Below are 25,914 nucleotides of genomic sequence, written 5' to 3'. Positions count from 1 at the left end.
AGTAGGTCAAAATAGTAATTTTTGAGCTCCACTCTTGTCCAGTGCAGCTATCTCTCACTGCCCTGCAAAGATGTTCTTTCCAGAAGTTCAAGTGCCAGGCCTGAATTAAGGAACAAACTTAGACATGAAGTTCTTATGCAAACTAGGGATGTAGTTGGTGTTATGTGACAAAGACCCATTTCTCTCTTTTCTGTGTTGAGCGCTGGGAGAAGGATTCATGTCTAAGGAGCAGCTGGAGCTTTACCCCATGGGCAGTCTGAGCTGTGTTGCTTCTTCATTCACAAAGCTTCTGCCTGGATAACAAGGCTGAGACCTGTCAGTTCAGGAGGCGAAACGAAATCCTGTTTGATAATATATTTGAAGTTCTTTCATGAATAGATGCACCTTGATTTATGAGGGTGAAAAAAAAATCTCACTTCTTATAAATCAGCTTGCAGTAAAAGTCCTGCTTTTTAGCTGATCAACTGGCTTAGTGGCTTCTGTAAAACGAAACTTTTTCACTTTATTCTGAACAGTGATGTAGTGGGCTGGGTGAGTATTTCTGAACTCCCAAGTTCTTGTCCCAGTTGTATTACCAGCTTGTGGGTAGGATCCCATTCCCCAGACAGGAAAAATGAGAACCGTGCATGAGCAAGGTTACAGATGAGTGGAAGGCAGGACTTTGTAAATGCTGTATGTTGAGGTGGTTCCAGATGATGCACTTCAGTCTTGGACAGGATTTGGGATAATCATGACATTGATGCTGTTTTGGACTGGATGATATTCTCCTTTCAGGGAAGCCTCAGCACTTCTTTCCAAATCCGCAGAGTAAATTTGGCATGCTTTCATCGCCTTCATTGAACAGGGGAAAATGATTTGGAGTTCAAGTTGCATGAAGCGGTTGGTGCCAGCAATCCAGCCCTGGTGTACGCTGTGTGCTGCTGAAGGCAGGAGGGCGCAGAGAGGACTGAGGTCTGGGCAGGTCTCTGGCACCTCTTTGGAAGCTGCCCCAGAATGCTGCCAGTAACTTATCCCAGTCCTTCCATTGCCTATGAGATTTCTGCTCTGTGCTCGCAGAAAGGATACATTTTTTTAAATGGAAAATGGTCCTTCATATATTTTCCTCTTTGGTATCTCCCACTTGTGACAGCCCTCTGTGCAGGCTGTGGTGGTAGTAAAATCCCCTAAGCGTTTGAGTAGAATTGTGTTAAAGAGCGGAGAGCAATGGTGTGTACATTTAGAGTTCCAAAGCCAAATCCGAGTGAGAATGGTAAGGTTGTGCTTGTTTTCCAGATTTTGCGATTGGGGGTTACAAAACTTCAAGTGTTTAATTTATTATTTTTGTAATCTTTTATGATTTTTTTTTTAAATGATACAACGTACCTTGGACAGTCTTGGATTCCTGAGATCTCAGGTTCTGGTGGATGATTTACTACAAAATTGCTTATAAATTGAAGTAGAAAATGTTTTGCAGACCTGGCAGCTTTCAGGCTTCACACCCATTTGTCACCCAGCATTTCCCTTTGTGTATAGAACAAGAATTAATTAGACTGCACTGCAGGAAAAGTTTATGGCCATAATTTATATAGGATGAATTTCTGTTTAAAGAGACAGCATTGCTTTGTTTGCACTGTCTTACTTTCTCTTGCCCTTTTTTTAAATCTTTAATTATATCACAGTTGTTTTTTTTTTCTGTCACCCTTTTTACATACAAATTGGAGACCAAACTGTGGTCACGGAGCTCATGTTTATTCCTGTTTTGCATCCATGGAGAAAGTCTGAGTGGTTTTTAATGCTGAAATCGTAGTGGCCGCGCTCTGAATGCAGTGCAGATGTTTAATGTTTAATGCACTGCACACGTGAACTCCCACAGCTTACGCTGCCGCGGTGCCGCTGCCTGGAGCGGTCTGTTTCTGCAAGATACATTTGTATTCTCTTGCACCCTATCTTCCAGTCTAGTCCAGGGCTTGAGATGTTGCCTCTGTTTGGGGTCTTGGACGTTCAATTAATGTTTTTCATAATCAATGCAAGTCAGAATTTGCAATCTGCTCCTGATTTGCACATTAAAGAGACCCATTAATTAAAAATTCCAATCCCTGGCATGTTCCCGCAGGATCCTTGCATTATTTACATAGAAAAAGAGTGCAAGGTGCAAGTTTCTGTGCCGTGTCTCCGCACAGATTGCATGCCTGCCGTTTGTATTTCTATGTACGTTTTCAAGGGGGAGGAAGGTTAGAAGTAGATCTCATGGCAATGTCACCAAAAATTACCTCAAGGGCAAGAAAGAGCCAAAGAAGAGGTGGAAGCAACATTTGTGAAGCCACATCCAGTGTCAGGACTTAAACAGTTCCTAGATTTGGGGGCTTGTTATGTTAAAGCTTGATACAGTGACAAAAAAACCCCACAGCTAATTGCGGGGCAGGGACGGACAAGAGCTGTAAGAAGCGCTATCTTCAAATCGACAGGGGCTGGAAGCTGTTGTTCTGGGTGCCCTGGGCAGCTGGGTTCCCCAATGCAATCAGGTAGCTCTGGTCTTGCTATTTTAATGACTTTATAATTCTGGTTAAAAATACTAAGCTGGGAATGTTTCGGTGACTGGTAGTTAGACCGTGATGCTTTGTGCTCCACAAAACAACCTGGGAATTTGAGCTTTTCAGTAGTCTAATACGTTATTTTCAGTTTTTAGTTGGTGAGGAGTTAAAAACATACAGAAACCCAAACGAGGTTCTTGCAGAAGGCATGATCCTGATGCAGATTGCAAGGTTTTAAACGTAGTGTATGTTTTTGTATGCGTATGCTTTCACTTCCCTAGAGTTCATAGGTCCCTGAAATGTAAACTACTGGCTGAATTTTTGTGGGTGTTTTGTTTGTGGTGGGTTTTTTTGTTTTTCTTTGATTCCAGCTGTTAGTGGATTAAGAGAAAATACTGGAATCCCGTGTTTCTGTTCTTCAGCATAAGCTCAAGCTAAGTTGTTTTGGAGAAATTGAGAAAATACTCGTTTTGGCAGAAGGTAGGTGTGCAGGGTCTATAAGAATGGATTTCCTCACTGAGGAACAAAAGTGAGGACAACAAATATTCCACTTTGTAGAGCTGTGGAGAAGTTATACAAACGTTTGTGATCAATAAGAAAATAAACCTGAATAAAGTGAATCAGATAAAAAAAGTAGAAATAAATGCTCTATGTGCTTGCAATGCCATTATCCCCAAACCTGCTTGGGTTATTAATGTATTAATGGAGCAGCAGCAGTGAGCTCTGCCTAGCAGCAGCCTGAACTTTTCAGCTGCTAATAGATACAAAATTGTATACAGACTTTTAAATTCTGCTGAAATTTGTGCATCTTTTCTCAATTTGCAGCGATGTTTGAACTTTAATTTGTATTCTCTGTCGTCAACAAGATTTTATTTTCCCGATCACTGTGATGTAACTCCAGATGATTCGGCCGTGGACATTCTCTGTGGCCATGAGCCAGTGGCATTGTGTCCGTGGAGAGGATGCAATACCTGCATTCCTTGCACTCAAGAAGGATGTATTATCCGAAAGAAACCTTGTTTCCCCCATCATACAGCATTTCTATAGTATCCCCTTTGAAATTCCTCCAGAAGAATGGTTGCATTGGGCTCGTTCACACCAAGAGATGAGCTTATATTGGAGACAGAGTGGTGAGGGGTGCTGCAATCAGCCCAGCCGCTGATGAGCGATGCTGCAATGCACGATCTCATTAGTTCTGGAATATACTGCACCGGGCCCCGAGAACGGTAGAATGGAACATTTTGGCTCTGGAGAGCAAATTGTAAAGTTTGCAGGAAGCAACTCACTGTTCATAATCTTACTGTAGCCAGTCTCTTCAACTCAGAGTAGGTTGCTGAATAACTTATACTACGCATTGATTAGGTGTTTCCTTAAGATGTTGTGTGTCTTGAGTGCAGGTAGCCAACGGTTGCTATTTAATTGTGTTTTATTGAAAAGTAGAGCTAAAAAGAGCAGTTTTAAAACTTGGCAGGACTTGTCTGGGACAGCACAAGGTCGAGTCTTTGATGCCTTCTGGGAAATGACAGACGTTGACTTTTTGCTCCAAAAATGTGCAGTCCAGTCAAAACACTTTGACGGACCCAGAAATGTCTGTTTCTGGGGTGGAAATAAGTGGATTTGTAGCAAGTGTGTTGGTAAAGGACTGCACTGCCTCCTGAAGCTGTGTGGACCTCGGTGATAATTGCCCGATCTGGGCTCTGGGTACACTGGGTTGGTGAACTGCTCTTGTGACAAATATCTGTGGCTTGTGACTGAACAGCACGTTTGTGGACAGGGCCTCTTAAGGATGTGATTAAGAATCCCACTTACATTCATTGCCAGCAGGAGACCTCCAAAGATGCCGTGTGTTTTCTGGTTTTACATTCTTGCATATTAAACATTTCTGTATGAATGCACTACACTGAATATCTTTATTTTCTTCTGGGTTACTTCTGTAATATTTTGTGGAAAGGGGACTCAAGACAGAGGGAAGGATTCCATCCACTATCTATTTAGTGCATGCTTGTTTTTGTGTTCTCAATGTCTTTTATTAGAGGATTTTTTCTGAATTCTCCTACTCTGATTTCTGAACTTAAAAACAAAACGAAAGAGATTCTGTGTGAAATCCAGGTCAGTCATGTCGAGGAAGCTGACCCATTTAGGGTCAGATCAAGTCTGGTTTAGGTACCGAGAGCCTGTTCCACTCGCTGTAAGAGTGGAGGTGTCCTCCCGTGCAGCTGTGCAGCACGCCCTGTCCGATGGCTCACCCTCTGCTTGCTGCTCGGCTGCACCTGGCTGGGGTTTTACACATCTGCCTGGAGAAAAGCTGTCAGAGGAAATGTGCTTTATTGATACAGGCTCAGGATGTTTTAGTGAAGCCTGCAGGAATCAGCTGCCAATAATTCCAGTGATAATTTTGCTATCATGTGTATTTGTGGATCACTTGTATGTATGGATACATTTGAGTTTTACATCTGGAGATAATGCATTAATACAGAGCAGGGTAGGTGTCACAGGGGAGTGGGGGAGGAACTGAGGCCCAGACAGATTACACAGTTTCCAGAGGCATAGAGCAGTTACAGGATTAATTGGTGCTAGGCAAGATCACGGACTTAAATATATTCTTGCTTTGAAGATTTTACTGGGAGCCTGCACAAATGTGTGACAGCAGAACTGGGTTTCAGGCCTGAGTGTAAATTATTGTGATCAGATCTAGCCCACTTAAAACTGGTAGTTCATTTTAATTGAATTGTATTAGTCTAGACACTTTATGAATACAAAAACCATCGTGCTTGTCAATTCGTGGAGGCTTGAATTTGATCTAAATGGATGTGGATGCAGGTGTCCCCAAATTTCACCTTTCCTCTCTGATCTAATGAAGAATCTATTCAACTCTTGTTGGGACTGAGCCAAAGCCTGTTGACATTAATGAAGACTTTTCTCTCCACTAAAATAAATTAATGAATCAGCCTTCTTTTTTTTTTTTTTAAATTTTGTTGTAATGATCCTATGAGAGCTTTTGGTAAGAACTGGGGTCATTGAGGATGATGAGCTCCCAGGCTCATGGGTGGCTGTTCTGTGTACATGCCAGCGAGTGAGAGGGAAGAGATACAAAGTGAGAAGCTTAGGCAAAGGCGCGGGTCTCGGTTTTGGAGCTCTGTTGTTGTTTATGTGTGTGTTTAGTTGGGTTGTGGCGTGTGTTTTGTGCTTGTGCAGAATTTGGGCTGTGTGAGGTACCAGGGAAGTATTTTGTGGTCTGTTATTGCTGGCTGTGAATTGTTCAGAAATCCTGTGTAGGAGGTAGTGGCCAAGTGCAGGATATTTTATTTAACTTGCAATTTTGGGCTGTTTTCGGGGGGGGAAAAAAAGGCTCTTGCCCTTCCTCACTGAGTGCCAAGGCTTTTAGCTTGTGGTATTTAGTCTTTCTGAGCAGAATTTTAGTCTGTTTCTCTAGTATAGATGTGGTAAAATTGAAATGCTCCCATTTTATAGGTTATCTCCATAGCCATATGTGTTGGACAGTACTGGTGTTTGAGGTTTATTTTAAAGCTGTCTTAAATTCTAGTGCAAGAAACGCTAGGAGAGTCTGTAGTTGTTGACCTGATAGACTCAAACCCTGGACTGTGGCATTACACCACACTTTAAGCACATCAAATAGGTTTGCCTATACCTGAGGTTCCCAAGATAATTAATAGCTAATTAAATTGAGTTTAGCTAAATACTTGTGCGTGTTAGTCTGTATACTCCACAAACAAGATGCAGGGAAACAAAGGCTTGCAAGGCATCCAGACAAGCATGTGCAAATGTCAGCTAACTCGGATTAATTGGCAATTGGTTACCTTGAGATGGGAACTCAGTGCTTGTCATGATAAATGTAATTAATGGCCTGGTATTATATGGGGAGGTCAGTCTAGATGGGCTAATGTTCCCTTCTGGCCTTAATATCTAGATAACTATGAAATTCCACATTTCTTCTTCCTTTCTCATTCTTGCATATGTACTTGGGGATTCCTGCCTGGCAGAGATGGGAATGCATGCTGTCAGCTTCTTTACATTTACAGTAATGCAAAACATCAGTTTTTATAAATCTCATTTTCACAAGCCCCATCTCTTCCCTGGTTTGGGCTGATACCAAAGATGAGGGTTGAGGCGAAGCAGCAGAGCATGAACTTCATAGAAGTGTTTCTCTTTCTCTCCCTTCTCAGCTTTCCCCCGCCCCCAGTCCCCACTAATAAAATCCGTGAATACCAAGCCTTTTATTCTGTTGTTGCATCTAGTTATTATCTTTACTTTTAGCAAGCTCATCTGTGTCTGAACCTGTTGTCCTTACTGTCAAATGCAGTGATATTAGAGTGAAAGGGCTAAATCGAGTCCGTTCTGTAACTCTTTGGGAGTCAGCTGAACTGCTTGTGTGAAAGGGGTTTGCAACTCTGGTTCCTTTGTGCTGAGGGAATGCAATTTTCCCCTCTGCAAAGGCTTTTGCATCATTTGCATGCCAATGGAACCAGCAAATTGGGCCTTTGGTGTGGAGCAGACCTTTTCATTGCAGTCAGCAGAAAAGTCGGCCTTTTTCCTAGTATCATTTGATAAAATTCCACAAACTCAGGGTTTTGAGAAGTGTGAAGGGAACGTTACTCTCTTCACTTCCTAAAATAACATGGACAGATTTACAAGTGCTTTGTGCTAAGATTCGGCTGAAGTGTGTGAGAAATGCGTACATAACTGCACCACCTCTTACAAAATCTGCTCGCTCTGCTGCCAAAGGGCTTGCAGCTTTCTATAATTGAGTCTAGGCTGGCTCTTGTAGCTCCTGGCTTACACTTACCGGTAGTCTTTTATTTTTGTGCCATCTTAGTTTTGGTGCACCAGGATGTGCAGGGGTGCAGATCTGAAGCTGGTGGAAGTCCTGCCTGCACCGTATCATTCCCCTACAGTTAGTTATGCAGCAGACATTACAGCAAAGCTGTTGTCCAGATCCCCGTGTTTCAGATGCGATACCTGGAGGAATTCCCCCCGCCTTTTCCTGGCTGGAAACAGTGCTCTGCTGTTGGGAATACAGAGCAAGCTCCAAAAGTAATACTGACAGACTTCAGAATTATGATACACTGGAGCTCTGGCATAATTCTTTGTTGAAGAAGTTAGAGGCCTAAAATGTTAAGGCTTATTGTTATTCTGAGTTGATAATCTCTGCCTTGCTTTAATAATTTTTCCTCATGCCTGGATAGCCTGCGAGTTGCACAATAATCACTCACACAGCTTTGTAATCAATGCCCAAAGTAATAGGATTCCGCTGGCCAACGGCAATTAATAAATTTGTGTCTTTTTTAAAACACTAGCAAGTCGGGCCTGAAATACGACTGACTGGCTTTCCTCATTTGCATATTTATTGCAGTGGAAAAATTCTTGCCGAATGATTGATGTTGAGCCTGCCTCTTGAATTCCAAACAGCACATTATTATGAAATGAAAAATGCCGGCCATACAGTTGATTAAAGTTGAAGACAGTGGAATCGGTGTTTTTTAAGATTGTGGGAGAATTAAAGGCATATTTTAATAGATGTTGACAAGAAGTGAACTAACAAAAGCAAAGCAAAGGATTTGCTTGAAAAGATTTAATCAAACTTGTTTCTTGGGGGATTAATTGCTGGGGATGACTAGTGCAAGTGGCTGGCTTGTGGATTTGAATGAGAAGTATTGTTCTCAGGCCAGTGTATTGAGTGCTATTTTGACCTGCAGTTTAACTCCTGTCCCACAGTCATTCGAACGGAGTGAAAATTTCCCCTCTTCATCGGAATGTTGGGATAAATGCGTGGATCTGAGAAAGATACTTTTCATTATGTACAGCTGTTAAAATAAGAGGTTTATTTGCGTGGTGTGACCGGCAGGCCAGGCACCGTGCCTGTTCGTGCAGAGGTGACGCGGTGACTCTCCACGGTGGCAGGGGGAACTCTCCCAATATTTGGCAGCTCAGCTTTTTGTCTGCGAACCCTGGTTCAAACGCCAGCATTGTTCCAGCTTTTCTGTGTGAGCGTTTTATCCAGTTTGTGGGAGTACATGGAAAATTAAAAGCTTGCAAGGTGATGATATTCCTGTGATGTCAGACCTTCAGATTTAGTTGAAGGGAAAAAGCAGTTAATTTCCAGCTTTGGTGTGGGCTCTGAATTCCAGCTGTGTCCTGTGTGTGCAGTGTTTGGTGCTGGTTTATGATTGTGCGTGCAGTGTTTGGTGCTGGTTTGTGATTGCGTGTGGTGTGTATGCAGTGACGGGCTCCATTCCCTAGGGGAGCACCGTAGCAGCAGCACCCCATCGTGCCCTGCAAGATGCCACCAGTATAGAATCATTTAGATTGGAAAAGACCTTCAAGATCAAGTCCAACCATAATGTACAGCGTTGGAGTGAAAATCCCGGGAGGTTTGCCCCAGTTTTTAGGATTCTGCCACTGACCCCGAATCTGCTGGATGGATGTGCTGGGATCAGATGGGGAGGAACTTGCCTGGTGGAGCAGTTTTGGGAATCCCACTGGTTGACTCTCTCTGAATACCTCTGAAAGCCCAGCCTTGAGCCACCGGCTTTTTTTCCATCGACTTAAAAGTGTCTCTGCGTGGGGCTGCTCCCTGCTGCTCCGCACCAGCTGCTGCTCTCTGCAGCTGCTTGGGAAGATGAAATGAGACCCCATTTTTAGAGGTCACGGAGAAGAGCACAGATAGTTTTCTGCGCAGGAAGCTGCCTTGCTGTAGAAATGCTGAACGTACAGCGATGGACGAGCACAGAAACCGTCGTGGCTGCAGGTCCCCAGCACGGCAGTGGAGGCAGAGCTGAGCGGGGGAGCCTGGTGGGTCGGTACCCGGCAGCCAGGAGCCACCTGCACGGGGAGATGGTAAGGAGCATGGGTGGTTTGTCTGTAACCACTGGCATTGACAAAATTGATTTCTTTTGTGGTTCAAGAGCAGCAGGACAGATTTCATCTCTGGTGGGTCTCCTGACACTGTGATACATGGCAGTGCTGTCCCTGAATGGAGCTGAATACTCCAGGGCTACTTTCTGACTGGATGAAGGGATGTATGAAATGAGGACGTATGGGAGAGTATTAACAGAAAGGCACACTTTGATTTACTGATACTGGCTCCCAGCTTTCTTGGTGGATTGATATGCTGTCTGCTGTATCTGGAACAACTTTTTCCACTCCTGTACACAAAATGAAGGGGCTCCCATGTACTCTTAAAAGTGACTCTTCCAAGTTAGCGTCTCACCAGACACTTTGAGTCCCATGTTAGCTGGAAGTTACATTCAAACCACGTTTGCTGTGTACTTGGAGCAGCTGCAGATGGATCTCACTCAGCATCCTTTTTTCTTTTCCAAAGGGCAGCTTTAGAAAAGGTTTGATGGAAGGAGGGGTTGTGTGTTGTCCTGTGGTTAGCTGGCCTCTCCTACACACAGAGTATGGGTTGTCTTGGGGATTTTACTTGCTCGTATTGAAATGCTGTAAAGGGATCCAACTTCTTTTGTTTTTAGGGCAGTGTTGAGCCACCTGTCCTCAAAAAACACAGGTTGGACATGCGGAGGTAACTCCTGGAAAAGGGAGTACTTCTGAGATTTTTCTCACTAATGATGTATGGCCCAACATTAAAGATGTCAGTTGTGACACTGATGTTGATACAAGGTGGAATATTTACCCCAGAACATTGCACTGCACATTGTAAGAGATGCAGCAAAGCTGCCAGCAGAAGGGGTGGAAGAGGCACAGACTGGGGTTAACTGGGCTGTGCCTGCAGAGTCAGGTCAGGAGGGTTTTATGTGCAGCAAGATACAGCTGCTGTCACAATGCTGTGCCTTCAGTCACTGACCGCTGCTTGGTGCGCTGAGAAGGGGCAGCAGTTGGCTGGACACAGCAGAGCAACACCCAACGGTGGTACTCATGGTGGAGTCAGTGTTGAGTAGCTCTGGGAACGAGCTGTTGGTGAATGAGTGGTGGTAGAGCTTTCACAGCAGTGTTTCAGCCTTGGCCAGTTTGTGGTGCTTGTGAAAACCATGGTGCCGATACCATCTTGGTCCTGAAAGCTTTAGAAACTGAAAATTACCAGGGACTGCCTAGGACCTAACACAGCTCATGGCAGTTGGAGACCCCTGCTCCATGGTCAGGTCATTGCTTGGGCTTGTAAAGGCATCGCTGGCTTTGTTCTGTGAACAGAGCAGGGAAGGGAACAGGAGCCACAGACCTGATGGTTATCGCATGTGAAAGCTGGTTGCCTTAACGTAGTGGCGTGCATGAAAGCTCCGTGTTTGTGACTCCTTTCTGTTTGTCTGTTTCAGACTAGGGGCAGCATTTAAAAAAATGTGTGGGCAGGGGTAGAGGAGCAAGAGGGTTGGCATCCGACTTTCCTTCAAAACAACACAGTTTGCATCTATGAAACAGTTTTGGGTTATGCTGCCTGCATTCACAAATGGCTTCAGTCTTTTCCCCAAAGCAGACAGTGTAAAGGCAGATGAGGGCATTAGAGGAAGAGAAGATGGAGAGGAGACTGGGAAGAAAACAGTCCCTTCTGGAATTAAGCGTGAAATGGATAGGGCAGGGCTGGGTGGGAGGAGGGCGAGGGGGGGGTGACACTTGGCTTCTGAAGCTGAGTTTACAGCACACTTAAGCACCCAATAGTAACAATGAGAATGCTATCCAATAATGCTATTAAATACACAAGAACTGAAAGCACGGGAATTACCCAGCTGTAAGAGGCTCATGATGAAGCCACTGTCTGGAATAATTAGCCCTCCCACCTGGTTAGTCGCACAGTCATTGTCTGCCCTGCCCTCTCCATCCCCTTCACTCCAAATAAAATTGCTCCCCATCCCCACTTCTGTTCGGGTCCATATCTCATAGCCTGGGGGAGCTTGAGCCTGTCTTTATTCCTTGCCTGCTTGCCGTGACCCTGCTATACCCCAGAAGAGCTGGAGTGCTACTCCAGTTGTAATTGACGGGATCAAAGCCGCCTGGGGTGCATTAGCACTGCTGCTGGAGGAGAGGCAGTGGGGAGAAAATAAACAGTTTCGGAAGCTCTGGGGACATTTAGCTGTGTTGCAGGTGGCAGGAAAGATTTTGCTGTTGTAAGCTGTACGCTCAGGCTAGGGTGGGGGCACTTGCCTTTTGCAGGTGATGCTTTAGCTGCAGATGCATACAACAAATGCATTTTTAAGGGCTTTTGTCTCTTGGAATTGTTTTGATGCTAGCACACGACTGGTTTACGAGTATGGCAATCCTGATCCACTAATAGGTTTATATAGAAAGGTTGTCAGAACATACCTAAAATGAACTGCGAGCCAGGGGAGGATGAATCCAACAGCTGATCTGCAACAAAAATCTTAAAGCATCTTCTCCTTGACATTCCTGTTACTGAGGTCAGGCTGTAATTTATCTGAAGATGGTGACAACTGAGCAATATCACAGTGGTAACATGCAGGAAGATTGAGACCTCTGAATGTCTGGGCTGATTTCTGCTTGCACTGTCTGTCTGGCTGATGAAGGTTTGCTGTTTGCTATACCCGTGATCTCTGTGTCCTCCATTAAAAAAAAAAGAAAGAAATAAAAATAATCAAGTGGTGAAAAGTTCTCTCCATTCTTTAATGCTAACTATAGAGAAAGTGAAGCAGGTTTGGGAGCTGAACAAAACATCCCTGCCGACTGCACATCAGTGGAGGAGCAGTCAGAAGAGGTACCAGGGTAGCTCGGGGAATGTCCCACCAGCACAGTGCTGCCCCTGCCACCAGGGGTTGTTCTGGGTGCGTGGGGCGGGAGGCCAACCCTGATCAAATGAATCTGGCAAGAAAACAGATCCTGGAGTGCTACGTTCCTGCAGGCAGTGCATTTTCCTCTTTTCTGTGGGGCCTCTTTGTAAAAGTAGAAGGCAACACACCAGCGTCAGGTAAATATAAACTAATCTGTGTGAAGTTCAGGTTAGGTTTTTTGGTAGAAGCCTGTTAAGTGTTTTACCTGTAAGAGCTGGCCCTGTGATTGATGCGTAGCTATGTACAAAGGGAGAGTTTGTGTAGGCCTAGACAAACACTTGTTTCATATCAGAGCGTTCTGCAGGGAGGCTTGTTGGTTGCTGAAAAAGAACTGTTTTTAAAGAGCAGGTGCTGCAGCAGTGTGCAGTTAACCCTTCCCGTAGTCAGCTGCAACTGTGTGTTCTTGGAGAACATGAGATCATTTTCTCTGTATCTGCATAGATACAGGAAAATTGTCAGCTATGAAAGCCTTTGGGCACACAGCATCAGATCTACATTCAGGATTTGTGTCTGCAAATACCCTGGAAAGCAACTACTTACTGCTGTAAAACTAACCTTCATGCCATGTAGTGTTCATTTTGTACACCTCGCCACCCCAAGCTTCTCTTCACTTTCTCTCTAAGGATCTCTAGGTCTGCAGTTCTGCTTTTCTGATCGGAATCCAAACCTGCCAGGTCATTGTTTAAATTTCGCCCTTAGATCAGATCTCGCTACATTTAATTTTACTTACAGTCTAATTTCTTATACCTCCTGCGTGGTGAGCACAGCAGCATAGAAACCAGCAGCAGTCACAGCTCTGCAGGAGTTCAGTTTTTCTTCTTGCCTGCCTTCCTTTTGCTCCCTATGACACGCATGTTATGTATAAGAAAGAAAAGTCAGAGGTCAAGTTTAGGCAGGATATACGTATATACATTTTTCCCTTATGTTGCTTCCTATTATTCAGCTGAAGCTGGCCTCTGCTGCAGAACTTAACACAGGAGAGAAATGAGTTAGTCAGCAAAAAAGGTTGTTGTATGTGTGTGTCATCAGCCACTTCTGCACAGAGTACTGGCTTTGTCAGTATTTTAATCCTTTAGAGCCTGCAGTCTGAGTGTTTGTTAATGAAACATCAGATCAGTATACTCCCCATGTGCAGCCGTGCCTCCTTTCCTCCCTTTTTAGGAAAGAAGTGTTTTTTCCCGGTGTGGTGGTGGTTGATATTAACAGCTATAAATCAGTTTGAAGATAAAACCATGTCTCTAACTGGTTAGAGAAAAACAGTTAATGTCATATGTGGTAGCTGTTCCAGAAATTCAGATTCAAGATGAGAAACTAAGCACTGCAAAGCTAAGTCTTCTCCAGAAGCAAGGATTGGTGGGAAATTGTCACTTGTGTCTCTTGTTCTGCAGGTTGTAAAGCCCTGGAGGCATTGCTGAAAGTCTTAGTGGAACTTCAGGATGAGCTGCTCTATCAATACCCAGGCACAAGGCATCTGGTAGATGGAAAGCAATCAAAACCAGAGAGGTAAATACAAAATAAGAACTTTCTCAATCCTTTGGTCTCCAGTTCTCCAACAAGCAGGACAGTGCACAGCCTTCCTGACCATGCTCTCTCTCTGCTGTTCTCTCAGTTGCTGCTGGATCTGAGTGACAAACACTCTGAACAAATGACCATCTGAATTCCTTCTGCCACTGTGGGAAACCTGTTTTGAAATCTTTCTGATAACAGAGAAGGGGCTAAACTGCAGGTCCTTTGCCCATGTATCACCATGGTGTGGAAAAAGCATGAGTGGTAGTGGAGGGGCCCTTAAGAATTCACATACGTTGCCTTAGAGAGGCGTAGGATGTTTAGTCTGCGTGTTTTTTTTTCTAGTGATGATGAAATCCCTAGCAGTAGCGATGAAGAGCAAGTGGAAAAGGCTCAGGAGAAGAGGAGGAGCCTCCCCAAGCGAAAGCTAAAGATGGAGGACTACCCAGAATTCGTAGCCAAGCGGTACGCTGACTTCAGGACATATCGGAACAGCGTCTTGCAGAAGTGGCATGAGAAGACAAAGCTGGCATCTGGCAAAATGGGAAAGGCAAGTCTTTGTTTCTGTGTGCTGATGTGCTTATTGTTTAGCAGAGATTTGTGGAACAAGTTGATTCGAAAGTTTCATCTCATGGATGCTCCAAGTTAAGCTGAGAGTTACAGCAGTAAGAATTAAGTACTCAGGTACAGAGTTTTCCGCAGCCTTAAAGGACTTTGGAAAGAAGCTCAGACCTCTGTTATCAAAGGTGTAAGCTACTCTTTTGTTTTGAGCAGATGGAAAGCAAAACAATTTTCAGAGGCAAATGTTTTCCCAACTTTTGGGAAAAACTCTTGGGTAGTGTTGGTGTTCTCCCAGCTGGACAGCCCATCATAGCCAGTTTCCAGCAGCAAGTAAGTTCTATGAAAATGCCCCTCTTGCTGATCAGCTAGCTTTGTAACAGAACTAGGGGCTTCTGGCTCACCTCCCCTGTGAAGTGTGCACTTTGATACAATGGGTAAGCATTTCACCCGAAGATCCAGGATCTCCTGACATCTGTGAGTTAGTATTAATCATTGAGAAGTTCATCTGAACCAGAACAGCAACGGCATTTTTATTAAGCCAGGCATCAGATCGCCTCAGGTTGGGAAGGGAGAGAAAGGGAGAAACAAATAAAAAATCCTAGCAGAAATCCCTGCAACAAAACCCAGACCCCCTCCTCGTGGAATGCTGTCTGCTTATCCACTGACATGGAAAGATAGAGGAGCACTGCTGCCTTGAGGAAAAGCTTTCTGCATTATCTGACACTAGTTAATGTTGTTGCAGGGTTTCGGTGCCTTTGAGCGTTCAATCTTGACTCAGATTGATCATATTATGATGGACAAAGAGAGATTGCTACGGCGGACACAGACCAAGCGATCAGTGTATACAGTGCTGGGAAAGAAGGAACAGGAATCTCATCCGGTCCCTGAATCTGTGCCTGAAAATTCGGTAAGGGTGTTTTGTTTATATAACTCATCCTGCAGCAGCAGCAGTGAAACTCTGCAAAACAATTAGCTTGAGCCTTTAGCAGGTAATATTCTTGTTGTGAGAGATTTATGAAGGAGATATCTGAATGTTGATTCCTGTAAGGTAATGGCTAAGAAAAAGATGTAGACATTTCAATTCCAGTTTTATGGTGTTTTCATTATTTCCTGTGCCAGTTCTTGACAGAGGAAAACAAGGTTTGGTCTGTGATTGTGCCGCTCCTGTGCTGTAGGAACTGATGCTCACTAAATCTGCTTTTCGAGGTAGCAAATACAAAACTTTTTCTTCTGCAGTTTAGAATCTTTAACGCAGAAAGTAACTTCTGAAATCACATTGCACATAGCCTACAGAATATGTTAGTAGTGAGTCTGTTATTAATTTAGTATTTGAGAATGAATAAATACGCAATTCTGAGAGATCATGTAGAATTACTGCACTTGCAAGATGTATTTTTGCCATCACATTAAAAATATCTGTAGTATTTTGTCAGAAAGACTTTACACAGTCCTATTTATTTCCCGGCAAAGGTATCATAAATCTATTTTGGCATTGGCCGAGCGTTTCTGCCTTGCCTTTAAATGTATTCCTAGTTCTTAAAGACTTGTAATATTGGGAGCTTTTCTTCATTCCTTCATATCTTTGAGTGTGTTTACAAACTGCTGCACATGGCGCCCTCAGTGTTGAGGATAGAAATATGAGCTTTCAGTGTTTCCTTTGTGCTTCCAGGAAGTCCTCCTGCAGTCAGATTCCAACAGGCACCTGAAGGACATAGATGAGGAGATATTTGATGACGATGACTTCTATCATCAGGTAGGTGATGGTAAATCTGTGTTGGAATCGTGGCTGTAGGTGGTTTCTGATACTTACAGAGCTAATGTGGTTGGTTCTGTGCTCTAAATTTCTCTTACCAGTGAAAATGAGTTACCTGTTTTAACACCCAAAATCTCTGTAGACACCTCAGAGGACTTCAGTCTCAACTTTCCATACAGGGCTATGTGAGCTCAAACTTTCACTGTGGATGAAAGCTTACTGCCATCATTGGCACTGCTGGACCTGAGTGGGTAAGGGCTGTGCCTGTAGTTCTCAATAGTGAGCATTGCTATGTGAGAGAAAAATTACTGAGCTCTCTGTGGGTAGAGTCCCATTATGAAAAATAATTCTAGTAGATCCTCAGAGGCACCTAAGTTACTCTCATCTGAACTTAAACTATCTCATCTACCTACTGAGTGGAAAAGCTGCAGGGCTCCTCTAGCACTTTTCCTGGAGCTGGGCCAGCTTGGATTTAGGCCAGTTATTATTCTTATTTGCAAAATTCTTAGAAACAAGGAATATGCACCCAGTGTATAGAGGCTGCAGCTTAGGGAAACCTTGTGTTTGTAATTTATTTAATAAATGATGGTGCCACCTTTGTGAAATACTGAAATTGCCACATATTGAGGGGTACAGTACACTGTAAGTCCTTCCCCAGTGCACGAAAAACTAGTTTTGCTCTGATGATCCACAGAGCTTTAACTTCAGGACGAGACAAATATCATTGTAGCATTATAAAGGCAGAAATTTCTGATCTGAATAGTTATTAGAGTGGCTAGTAAAATGTTAGGGCTGTTACCATGCGACTGTGCTCCAATAACTGTTTTAACCCAGAAAAAGCATTTGAGTACTTACAAAATTTGGGGTTTCATGTACAGAGCCAGGACTAGTGATGAATAAAAAGATATATTAAATTGGTAATTCTTATCTGTGTGTTATATAGGAAATACAGAGAACCTTAATGCTGCCTTTTTTTTCCTCTCCAAAAAGTTTTCAGCACACTTCCAACCCTGCTGCTGTAGATGTTCAAGCAAACCTTTGCAGCAGACCTTGACCGAGTGCAGAATCAGGACATTTTGGATATTTAGTGTTTGTGAGGGATCTACTCAAGGCAGCCTGCCTCAGAGCCAGGAGTGTATTCCAAGCAAGCTCCTCGCCAGGCTGTGTATTTATTGTAAGAGCATCTCTGCTGTGAATTGAGCGGCATCTCTTGGACAGGTGAAGGTGCTGGGTCCATCTGCATAGGCTTCAGATTGGAGATTGGAGAACGCCTGTTTTGTCAGCAGCAGTGGTTGAAGAAGCTGAATCTGTGAGGCCATGAGATAATACTGAGGTGGAATTTGAGGTCCCAGTGGGAGCCAAGTGGACCCTAAGAACACAGAACAAATTAAGTTAGCATAACAAAATTGTGAAGTGATTGAGGAGAAATAGCTGTGATTGACAGTCTGTGGACCTGGGCAGAAAAGGTGCTTTTTGCCCATGAAACATTAAATTTTTAAAAGAAAAATAGGAGTAGATGAATGGCCCGTCTTTCCTTCTAATAACTTTAACTTCAATAAATTGTGATTTCAGAAATATGACTAGTCACGGCTTAGCTTTTCCCCTCACTGGTTAATTGGGGTGCTGGGGTTAATCTAAATTAAAACTTAAACTAATAGAGGTCATTGAGGGAAAAGAATCACCTGAGTAAAACAAATGGGTCTGCCAGGCACAACTGTATCTTGGCCATTTCCCAAGAGGGAAGTGGCAGCAAATTGGAGTTGTTTCAGCATTTGGTAGAGGTGAAGGATGGGTGACACCGGTTTAATGTACGGCACCTCCGGAAACGTTCCAGATTGCATTCCTCGCTGTACCAACTGCTGCCTCCCACGCACAGCGAATAGGAGCAGGACCAGCCAACATCTGGCAGCACAGCAAGGAATGGGTGCAACTTCTGAAACCCCATAGACTCTAAATATGGTGCTTAGCCTGGTGGAGGCTTTAATCATTTACCACTCCTTGGCAGTGGGCTACGACAGCTTATCCCAGCCTCGTACATCACGCACAGACATCTGCTGAGCCGCAAGGCAGCTACACGTTCATTTTCCTGCTTGTTTTTTTTCTATCCTTTCCTCTCTCTCTCTCTCCCTCCCTCCCTTCCACCCTTCTCCTCTCTGTCCCTAATACGTTCCTTGGGAGAGATGATCTGTAAAGATTACTGCTTCATTGTGTGCAGGTAGTTGTGGGGACGCCAGCCCCTTGCCAGCCGCACAGCGCCTGTTTTGCTGCCCTGGTTAACGTCTGCTATTGAGTGGGATTTGGCAGAGATTGGAGCTGAAGCCAATTCAGTGATAAGGCTCAAGAAAATGGCTGTATGTTTTCTGTCACCTCCCAATTAAATTGGTTTCATAAAGTGCTTTCCTTTATTTGTCAGGGTGGTAAGCTGGAGCTGAACATTGCATTCAGAAGGGGTAGAGTGCATTACAATAGAGCGCTGACAATGCAGGGAATGTGTTTCCTTTCAGATGGGTTATAACTGCACAGTGCTTTTGTGTGCGTGTGTGATTATTGAGTGGGATTTGGCAGAGATTGGAGCTGAAGCCAATTCAGTGATAAGGCTCAAGAAAATGGCTGTATGTTTTCTGTCACCTCCCAATTAAATTGGTTTCATAAAGTGCTTTCCTTTATTTGTCAGGGTGGTAAGCTGGAGCTGAACATTGCATTCAGAAGGGGTAGAGTGCATTACAATAGAGCGCTGACAATGCAGGGAATGTTTCCTTTCAGATGGGTCATAACTGCACAGTGCTTTTGTGTGTGTGTGTGATTGCACGTGTGGATGTACATGTATAAATAACATGTAGAAAGGGAACTGGCTCTCCAGGAGTAATCGGCAGTGACGTCTCTGGTTATTGGAGCTGAGGTTGCTCAGAAACTCTGACCTCTGTGCGTAAGACTTACTGCAAAGTGTATGCGTACATTTCAACGGGCACTTCTTTTCTCTCTATTTAAATTTAGATTCAGACTTTTTTTAAGTATCACTTTAGTTTTTCTAAACAACATTTTATAATGATCAGTTTGAGTACTGCTTATTAAAGGGAAATATTCAGATAAAGAAGGATGTTGCAAACCAACATCCTGTGTATTTCAGTGTGAAATTAAGCAAGTAAAAATGAACGAGATCTGATGAACGTGCACAAGTTAATGATAACAGAATAAGTAGCTGTAGTGTTCTGTTATAGATTATAATACACAACACATTAATGAATCTGTTCTTCCTGTGGAAAAACAATTTTCTTGTCCGTGTCTTGGTATTTGGTGGAATTCACCATGTGGGTGATGGAATTTTGTGACTATTCAGGATTTAGCTCTGTTCTATCTGTTCATCCCACTTTGCCTTTTCTCATATTCTTTGCTTGTTTTATAAGCAGTTATAATTTTTATTGTGGTGGCCCATGTTGAATGGTCATGTAAAGCTGAGCTGAATAATGCAAGTGAAATATTTTTATCTGGGTTGCACTGGGTGGGAACAGTTAAACCCTTTCAGAAGGATCCTCATTGCCAACACCAGTGAGGGGCTAGACCCCATTTCCTTTTCTTCTGAACTCTCCTTCATACATGATTTTAAGGGAAGAAAAAGGCTTTTTATTTTTAGAAGTCAAATTTAAATAGAATTCATTACAGCTGATATTGCAGCATTAAGACTTGAAATTCCAGCCTGCTACCAGAGAGCTGCTGGTCTGACATGCTACAGTGGAGATTTTATTATTAGGTTGAAATACTCGTCTAGTAAAGGAGAGAGTGGAAATTGGTTTATTTCCAACAGGAATTAGGTTAGTGTTCATATGTTAAGCATTCCACTGGTAGCAGCTCTTCCCAGAACAAATGTTCATCACTGATGGCAGCAGGTATGCCTAAGGAGAATTAGGAATATACATAATCCCTTTCTTTCGCTGCTTTCCTGCTCTGTCCTCACTCTGACTGGTTGTGTGGTATGTCACTGCATTTTATAACGACCTGCGGTCACTGGTTTTGTCTGTGATCACCACAATTTCCAGAAGCCTGAGCAAGAACCAGGGTGGCTGGGGAGGACGCTTGTCCCTCAGCATCCCACTGCTGTGCTGAGATGAACTGGGACTGGCTGGGATTTACACCCCAGGTGAGCACGGCTGAGTAGTGAGGAAGAGGCTTGCTCCCTTCCTTACCTGTACCCTAGTTACTTAGGAAAGGAGTTGATCCTGTAGAAAACATGGTTTAGTTGTAGGACTTGTCATTTATTGCCGTCCCTTGTGGAGCAGCACTGTACATGCCTGCCTGCTCTTGCATGCTCCGTGTGACGGTTGTGGTTGTCACGAGTTTATGTTCTGGGTTGTACTTGTGTCTCAGTCACGTTGTCTGGCTTTTAGAAAACTCTATCTGATGGGGTTGATTTTCCTCATGTCCCAACACGGGTTGGCCTAAAGCAGTTCCTGGGCACACACTGTGGTTTTCTCTCCCAAGTATTTGATAATGCCATAAACAAGTAATTACTAATCCAGTGAACTATTAAAAGTCGATAATGGTGAAGAATAGAGAGAAGACTGGCTTTCTGACAAGCTGGTTTACCTTAATTAAACTGGTGAGTGATTAATATGGACAGCTGATCTTGTGGCTTTAATTAGATGCATTTAGGGTTTTGTGTGAATAAGAGATGTCTCGAACCATCCCACAGGTTAATGGCAATACAATACTCTTATCACAGGCATGTATCTTTCAAATGGCTGGGTAGATGGTTAATAACACGTTTTAAAGCTTGATTTGAAACTTCTCTTAATGGGTTATTAAAAAATACTCGAGTCAGTGCCTATTTTATACAAAACTGAATTTTAATAAAATGTTTTTTTAAAAGGCACTGTCCAGTGATTTAATCTTGCAGTTCAGGTTTTTACATTAGAAATGGATTGCAGAAAATTAAGTTTTAAAAAAGTGTTTCAGAGGGATTTAAAAATATTTGAGCTTCAGTCTAAATGTTCTCTGGTGTTGCTAGAAATCCAAGTGGTGGTGTGATGCTGCTGTGGGGGAGCTTGGAAGAGGAGGAGAAACAGCTCAGTTCTACATCTGGGCAGAATGTGGTGTGAAAAATGTGCTGAATGAGTTCTGGACTAGAAGCAACCTTTTTGTAGTTAATGCTGTTTTAAATAATTGTATGATATATGAATATGAAAAAGAAGGAAAAAAAAATCATGCTATTTACTGCGTCTCTCCAAAGACTAAAGCTCAGTTCTACATCTGGGCAGAATGTGGTGTGAAAAATGTGCTGAATGAGTTCTGGACTAGAAGCAACCCTTTTGTAGTTTATGCTGTTTTAAATAATTGTATGGTATATGAATATGAAAAAGAAGGAAAAAAATTCATGCTATTTACTGCGTCTCTCCGAAGACTAAAGGAGAAAAAAAATAAATTAGAAAGTATTGAAATTATGTTAATAAAATGTGGCTTTGTTAACTTTCTGTTCAGGAGTGACTTTGCATTTTCACTAGTGAAGAAGAAAAGCATTTGGTGTTTGTGGTCTTCCTTCTTTAGTTGGATTTCATAAGTCACACTTAGCTTCTCTTTTTGTTTCCTACGGTGATTTTGTTACAAAGATAACTACTTTCTAATCTGTTAAAGATGACGGTAACACATTGTTTCATGCTGGGGCTTTGTGAGGCAGGAGGAAGGTAACTCGCCCAAGCTTTTGAAAGGATTCTGTGTTAAAAGATAGCAGAGCACCTTTGGTAGACATTCACAACACAGTGTTTGTTTACTGTCTCTAGTAGCAAATAGACATTTAGCTTGAAAGGCCATGTGCAAATATTTTAGAATTCCTCACTAATAAACTGGGATTTTTTTTAGCCAAGGAGCATTCTAGTAAAGGCAAGCAGCTGCTGGTAAACTTGATTTCTGAGTTTCTCACATTTTCTCGTCGTTTCAAAGTCCACAGATTGTTGAATCTTTCTCTGAGATGGCAGAAGCACTACGAGCTTCTGCCTTTCTGCTGCCCTGCACATTACCAGCCCTTGTTTGCTGCTGTTATTGGCACAGGGAGCCCCATAGGGCTGTTTTGGCTTCCCCGTATAGCAGCAGCACGACGGCTGGGTGAGGCTGCGTCTCGCCTCTTCACAGATGGGTGAATTAAGGCAGCAGTGCCACTTGCGAGATGGACCATAGGTGGCTTTGATGCCCTGTAGCAGAAATGACCCATGGCTTTCCTGGGTTTTCTGAAGATTTTAATAACATCAGAGAAAAAAATGTTTCTTGTGTTCCAATTGTATTTCTAAGCTTTGTAAACCAAACTGTTTCCTTTTCTGAGGTATTAATTTGAATTGTTCTGTGAGGGCTAAGGGAAGTGAGCCTTTTGTCACACGGCTTATTTCAGCTATACTTAGCTCTTTGTCTCAACTGGAAATTCTTAGGGTCTGCAAATCAGAAAGGTCAGCAACTGTAGTATTAGAAACACTGATAGATAGTGCATGAAAATGAGACCTAACCTCTAAAATGAAAATTGACCTCTAAAATGAGAAATGAATCTCTATTACCCTTGAACAACACCCTGATGGCATTTCTAAATCCCTCTAATTTTGTACAATGTCCTTTGTGTGCATCTCTTTAACTAGCGTGGAGAGGGAGTCCTTTTAAGGTGAGTTCTTTAGAAAGCACACATCATTGACTCCAGTGGGAATTTTAACAGTGGCTTTGGTGTCAGCAAAGGCAGGTGAATACTGGCCGCTTTTGAAGCTCAGACACGTTCTGCCTCGCTCTTTGTTAGGGGCTGCAGATTTTAAGCTCTTTGGCGTACTGAGGACACAGGAAGGGGACTCAGCTCCCGGCTGGTCCCAGCCCTCTGCAAATGCAGCTTGTGGGCCTGGTGGGCTTTTCTTTGCTGGTGTGTTGGTGGTCTGTGGTTTGACTGGAGAATCTGACAGGGTTGGTTTGATAGCAAAGCTTTGCTAAGTTTAGAACTAGCACACGCACACAGGAGCACTCGTGGCAGGCATTGCCACTTTATTTGCCAAAAATAAAACTGATGTTAGCGACTTTCTGCTGCTTGCTTTGTGTGTTGTCCACTTTGCACGCAGTTTTCGTCCTGGTCCCAGCTTTTGGTGGGAGCAGCTGGGAGTTGGCAGTTTTGCTGCAGACTGGATCTGTGTGCACATCGCTGCAGGTAGGCAGTTGTTTGCTTACATGGGAGACTGAGCTTCGGCTTTTGAAGTTCAGGGAAGATGTGAAGAGGTGAAGGAAGGAAAGCAAAAAAAAAAAAGGATGTGTTTCAAATCAAAGCCTTTTGATGCTGAAATTGCCTGACTCAAACTCTGTCTTCACACATCAGGGCTTAATGCTGATAGTGATTTACTTACACTTCCTAGTTAATAATTAGACATTGGGAGACACCATATATCACTCCTAATGGAATATATGGGGTCTGATGAGAGTTTTCTGTTTTGACTAATAAATTTTAACCAGAATCACCAAGCTAAATGAAATATTACAGCTTCGGAAGTGTTTTAAGTCTTGTGCTGTGAAAACAATGTTGCTTTATTTGGTAAATGAATTTATCAGTCATTCTGTATCCTGAGCCCTAGCTGGCTCTGGAGCATGGGCTGAATGCAAGACTGAGCTAGAAAGCGGAAAAACTAATCAAATCCTTAAAGACCAAAGGCAGCGAGGCAGGTCTAGACTGACTTTTTCAGTGGTAGCCTCTGGCCACATCCACTTTTATTTTAGTAACCATTGTTAGCATGATTTATAACTTTAGCTTTTAAGACGTACACTATTTAGATGTAATAAGATGCTTCGCAGCTTTTATTTTTCTATTCCCTAATTTCCCTCTTGTCCTTGCTCTTTTATTTTTCCTCCTTTCCCCTCATCTTTGCCTCCCTCTGCTCTCCACAGCCATGTCCCCAGCCCTGCCGTTGGCACTGCACTGACAGAGCATTTCACTGTCATCCCCAGGGTCAGCAAAGCCATCTCTGCTCAACGCGCGGCCAGTCGGCTGCTGGCCTAGTCAGTGCAGCGGAGACGATGGCGCGCAGGGCTTGGCCTCCTCCTGCTGCACAGAGCTTTTCCCTTCTGATTCTGGCAAGAGGATGCTGAGTGCACACAGTTCAACTCCTTGCCCTTCACAGCTGTCACAGGAAACACTGCCTTGCCAAAGGGAGGGTGATCCTGGCCAACAAGATGCTGCCCACTTCCCAGGTGCAACGTTAGGAACCTGTCCCAAAAATGCATCTCTTCCTAACCAATGTGGCCATAGTTGTAAAACCTTGGTGGCACTCCCTAATCCACCTGGCTGTGGATTTAGTGGGCTCTGAAAACGTCTTGCTGCTTAGTTCTCTAAGAGCATAGGATGTCTGTGCATTATTCTCTTCTTGTGCCTTAGCCTCTGCCATCACTACTCAGCAGTTTTTTCTGCGCATCGTGCCAAGGAAGCAAGATGAGAGGAGACGGTAAACACACCTTATTGCCGGTACAGGAAGAAACCACTAAAACCTTGCTGCACCATTTCTCGCTGCTGTTAAAGCCCTCCCTCCCACCTTGCTTTTGACAGAATATTGACTAGAAACCAAGATCCCATTTCTGCGTAGCCTTAAGGGCAGCTGTTTACAGAGTGGCGGTGTTACATAGGTTTACTGTGTCGTATGTCTGTGTAACACTGGATTTGGATCTTGTATTTAGCTGCCAGAAGTGACTGTGATGAAGTGGGAGAGATAAACTGATAGATTGTGTGCCAGAAAGATGTTGGGAATCAATCAGATAAACAGGGCAGAGAAGTAGCTTGCTGTTTTCTAGTGATAATAAACCAGTGGCCCCTCTTCCTGGAATTTTTAAATGTAATTGCCACAGTAATAACCTCCTAAAATAAGCAGAGAGAAAAAAAGTGATGGTAGGTTTTTAATTATGCTTGAATCACTCTTTTTAAATTGTTTGTTATATGACATATGCCTTGAAGGAGAGGAAAGATGTGGACAGGTATGAATATTACCTCTATTGCTTGAGTGTCCCTTATTTAAAAATAAAAAGGGGTCATAAAATGATACTCATCTACCTTTATGGCATTTTTCTTTTGTGAGGTGCATGGTTTTTTCCTCCCTCACTCCAGTAGTGTACTAAAGTGCTCAGAAACCTTGGGAGTCAGTGAGTTTCTGGTGTAGCACTGCACCCGGGACAGCTTTGGTGTCAGCTGCGCTCAGTGGGGCAGCGTCGGTGCCTGGGAGCTGTCTGCTGGGGCTGGCTGCTCTGAGCAGTGCCCAGAAGTGCCATCGTCTCACTTGAGCTGGTTCTTCCTTACACACATCCCTGACTGCAGGAGACATGTAGAGCTTCTTTCTTGTCCACTTGCCTTGTCCATGCTTGCTGTCTTGGACCAGATGAAGATGACAGCCACGACCATGGCGGCTTCCCAAGCCCTGCTGTCCATGACTGTTAATGTCCCTCAGTTGACCATTGCAGTCCAGCTCTCCTACTTGAGCAAAAGTATCAGGTGGTGGAAAAGTGCTTTTCATCCTTTCTTCTCTAGCATCTCTGTGGGCTCTCTGGTTTCCAGATGGGTCTGTTTCAGGTCCTTTCTGAGCTGAGGCAGTAGCTTTACTAGTCAGTGAAATGTCGGCATCTAGAAAGCAGTCTGTGCCCCTCAGTTTTGGAGGTTTATTTCTGTTCTTTGCGTTAATATGTTGACTAATACCCAGGGCACAGCACATACAATTTACAGCGAGTGGTGGTAAACGTCTAGCACTGGTCAAGTATCCAAAAAGGCTGTTCACAATATTCTTTGGCTGCAGGAAGCAAAAAGGACAAAACCCAGCCCTCAGGACATGAAAAGAAATAGAAAACACTGCTT

The 25,914-nt window shown here is 43.5% G+C and overlaps 1 protein-coding gene across 1 annotated transcript in view; it reads left to right on the top strand.

Annotated features, from left to right (window-relative positions):
• The window catches only part of AATF (apoptosis antagonizing transcription factor), a gene marked incomplete at its 5' end in the record, with an annotated part of 51,368 nt that overhangs the window by 4,133 nt on the left and 21,321 nt on the right, over positions 1–25,914 (top strand). Inside the window, 4 exons of the mRNA XM_010179508.1 lie at positions 13,651–13,765; positions 14,114–14,318; positions 15,072–15,236; positions 15,999–16,082. Of these exons, the coding sequence (XP_010177810.1) occupies positions 13,651–13,765; positions 14,114–14,318; positions 15,072–15,236; positions 15,999–16,082 (569 nt within the window). The remainder of the gene's footprint in view (positions 1–13,650; positions 13,766–14,113; positions 14,319–15,071; positions 15,237–15,998; positions 16,083–25,914) is intronic.

This window comes from Mesitornis unicolor, unplaced genomic scaffold (assembly GCF_000695765.1).
Source record: "Mesitornis unicolor isolate BGI_N332 unplaced genomic scaffold, ASM69576v1 scaffold10822, whole genome shotgun sequence".
Lineage (NCBI taxonomy): Eukaryota > Metazoa > Chordata > Aves > Mesitornithiformes > Mesitornithidae > Mesitornis > Mesitornis unicolor.
The sequence above is the reverse complement of the archived record's forward strand: the minus strand, read 5'-3'. Positions and strand labels throughout refer to the sequence as shown.